Source organism: Pteropus vampyrus, unplaced genomic scaffold (assembly GCF_000151845.1).
Source record: "Pteropus vampyrus isolate Shadow unplaced genomic scaffold, Pvam_2.0 Scaffold23, whole genome shotgun sequence".
Classification (NCBI taxonomy): Eukaryota; Metazoa; Chordata; class Mammalia; order Chiroptera; family Pteropodidae; genus Pteropus; species Pteropus vampyrus.
In genome coordinates, this window is record NW_011888804.1 from 1069497 (window position 1) to 1071520 (window position 2024).

Here is a 2024-nt window from a genome sequence, read left to right on the forward strand (position 1 = left end):
AGGATGACACACCCACGTTCTTCCGGTGCCGGCGCACCCCTCCGAACCCTGCCCACTGCGATTCCCACGCTGGGCAACAGCCCACTGCCCACCCCCACAGCCCGCCTCGGATCGACTCCGAGTGTAGTTCCTGTCTGATCTGGGCGCGGCCTAGAGACAGCTGAGGGTGGCTACCTCGGAGTTCTGCCCGTCAACATTCCATCTCTTCCTCCAAACACAGGACAGAACAGACTTTGGGTGTGGAGACATCTTTGGTCCGAGAACTGTTATGGTCTGAGGCTCCCGGGTGAACGATGCAGACGAGATGGCCAGGCTGATGGCAGCACCGTGGAGTCAGGCCTTTCGAGTGCTACCCCCTACGGGCTCCACGTGTCTCGGACACTGCGGGCTCATCCGAGGCGGAGCCCGGCAGCAGGTGGAGACGACGGAGGAAGGGCCACACTGCGAGCTCTCCCCCGGCAGGACCCCGGGCTGCGTCTTCGCCGTGATTCTCAAGTCAGCGACGCCGTGGATGCTGCGACGCAACGTCAAGTGGAACTAAACGGTTAGCAGGTGACGACGCCACCCAAGAGGGTTTCCGGGCTGGAGCGGCGGATTGCATCGTTTGCGCTTTCCCTCTCGTCCCGCGTGTATGCACCCCCTCCGCTTCTGCACGCACGCGTTCTGGGGGTCCCCAGGCAGCTGACTGTGCTGGGCAATTGTCCACGTCTACCTGCAAGGTCAGAGTCTGGGGAAGGAAGGAAGATGCCTGCCAACTGCCCCACGGTGGGCCAGAGCACTACAACTGCCCCGGATGCGACAGAGGAGGACCGGGAAGGGACCCTGAAGTTCTCTGGGAGCAGACGCGCCCCATCTACTCCCCGCGCTGGCGCCGGGGGCCCGGCAGAGCACCAGCAGGACAGGACTGGGACTGCGGCGGTCCCCTGTCCAAGCTGTCCTGAGGGCGGGGGAGGTTGTGACTGAGGTCGCTGAGTGAAAGTGTACAGCAAGGGCTTCCCGAAGACGGGCTATTGCTGTTGGCAGGACCCGAACCTGCTTCAGACCTGAGTGTGGTGTTGAAGCGGCCCAGTGGGCCGGCCTCGGAAGGAGGCCCCGAGCCTCTGCGTTGGGAGGGTCGTGGGGCACGGCTTCCTCTCCGCGGCAGGGAAGGGTCTCCATGGCACCTTGTGCAGCCACACACCCACCAGGCGCTGCTAAGACTCCCCCGATCTCTTGCCGATTCTGGTGACGGCCTTTGTGGCCTGCTCTGGCAGCTGGGACGGGTCCGTCAGGATGGAGGTGGTGGTGCTCAGATGCCGGAGGGTGTTCAGCACCGCTGAAAGACAGGAAGAGGTCGGTGTGAAGACATGGACATGCGTGAAGCTTCGAGCCCCACGATGGATGGCACGCACAGTCTCACACACACAACCATCGTGATGGCTCTTCTGCTTGCCAAGCAGGAGGGGCACTAAGCTCGACCTAAGGACAGCAGGGGGTCCTCTGTGCCGAGACCTGGGCACTCACACCTCTCTGCCCTTAAGATAGCTCCCCAAACGCTGTCTTCCTGCAGATGGGCGAGAATCCCAAGCTCTTCCTGCTCATCCGCTAGCGCTAACGTGCCTCTAACTTTAATACATAGGCACGGCTTTCTTGGTTATTATAAGAATTAAACAAAAAAACAACACAGCCGAAAGCACCTGAGACAGAGCCTGGCAAACAGTAATTGCTCAATTAACGTACACAAGGTCTGAACAAGGTGACGCATATCACATGCAGAAAGCTGAGGAGAGGCGCTGGGACATCTGCCCCCTGTCCTGGAGCTGGCATTTCCAGCTCGAGGCCTCCTACACGACACTGTCCCCGTGGCCTGGGCCTTGTCCGCATGGTGGCTGGCAGCGGCGCCTGGGTCTCCTATACAAGTACCTGCAGCTAAGGACCCTCCTCTCTCTGGCACTAGCATGAAGGGTGACAGCCTTTAATCCCACCACCCCCGTGTGGCCACCCCACTCACTTGGCCTGAGGATGGGCAGGGAGCAGTGCTGGTC

General features: G+C 61.2%; 1 protein-coding gene across 1 annotated transcript in view; it reads right to left on the reverse strand.

Moving 5' to 3' along the window:
• Nucleotides 1-671: 671 nt before the first annotated feature.
• MLXIP (MLX interacting protein) overlaps nt 672-2024 on the reverse strand; it is a 22277-nt gene continuing 20924 nt past the window's right edge. The window contains exons 17-18 of the mRNA XM_023528148.1: nt 1991-2024; nt 672-1315 (exon numbers count right to left, since the gene is read on the reverse strand). Coding sequence (XP_023383916.1) covers nt 1194-1315; nt 1991-2024 — 156 coding nt within the window. The 3' untranslated portion in view covers nt 672-1193. The remainder of the gene's footprint in view (nt 1316-1990) is intronic.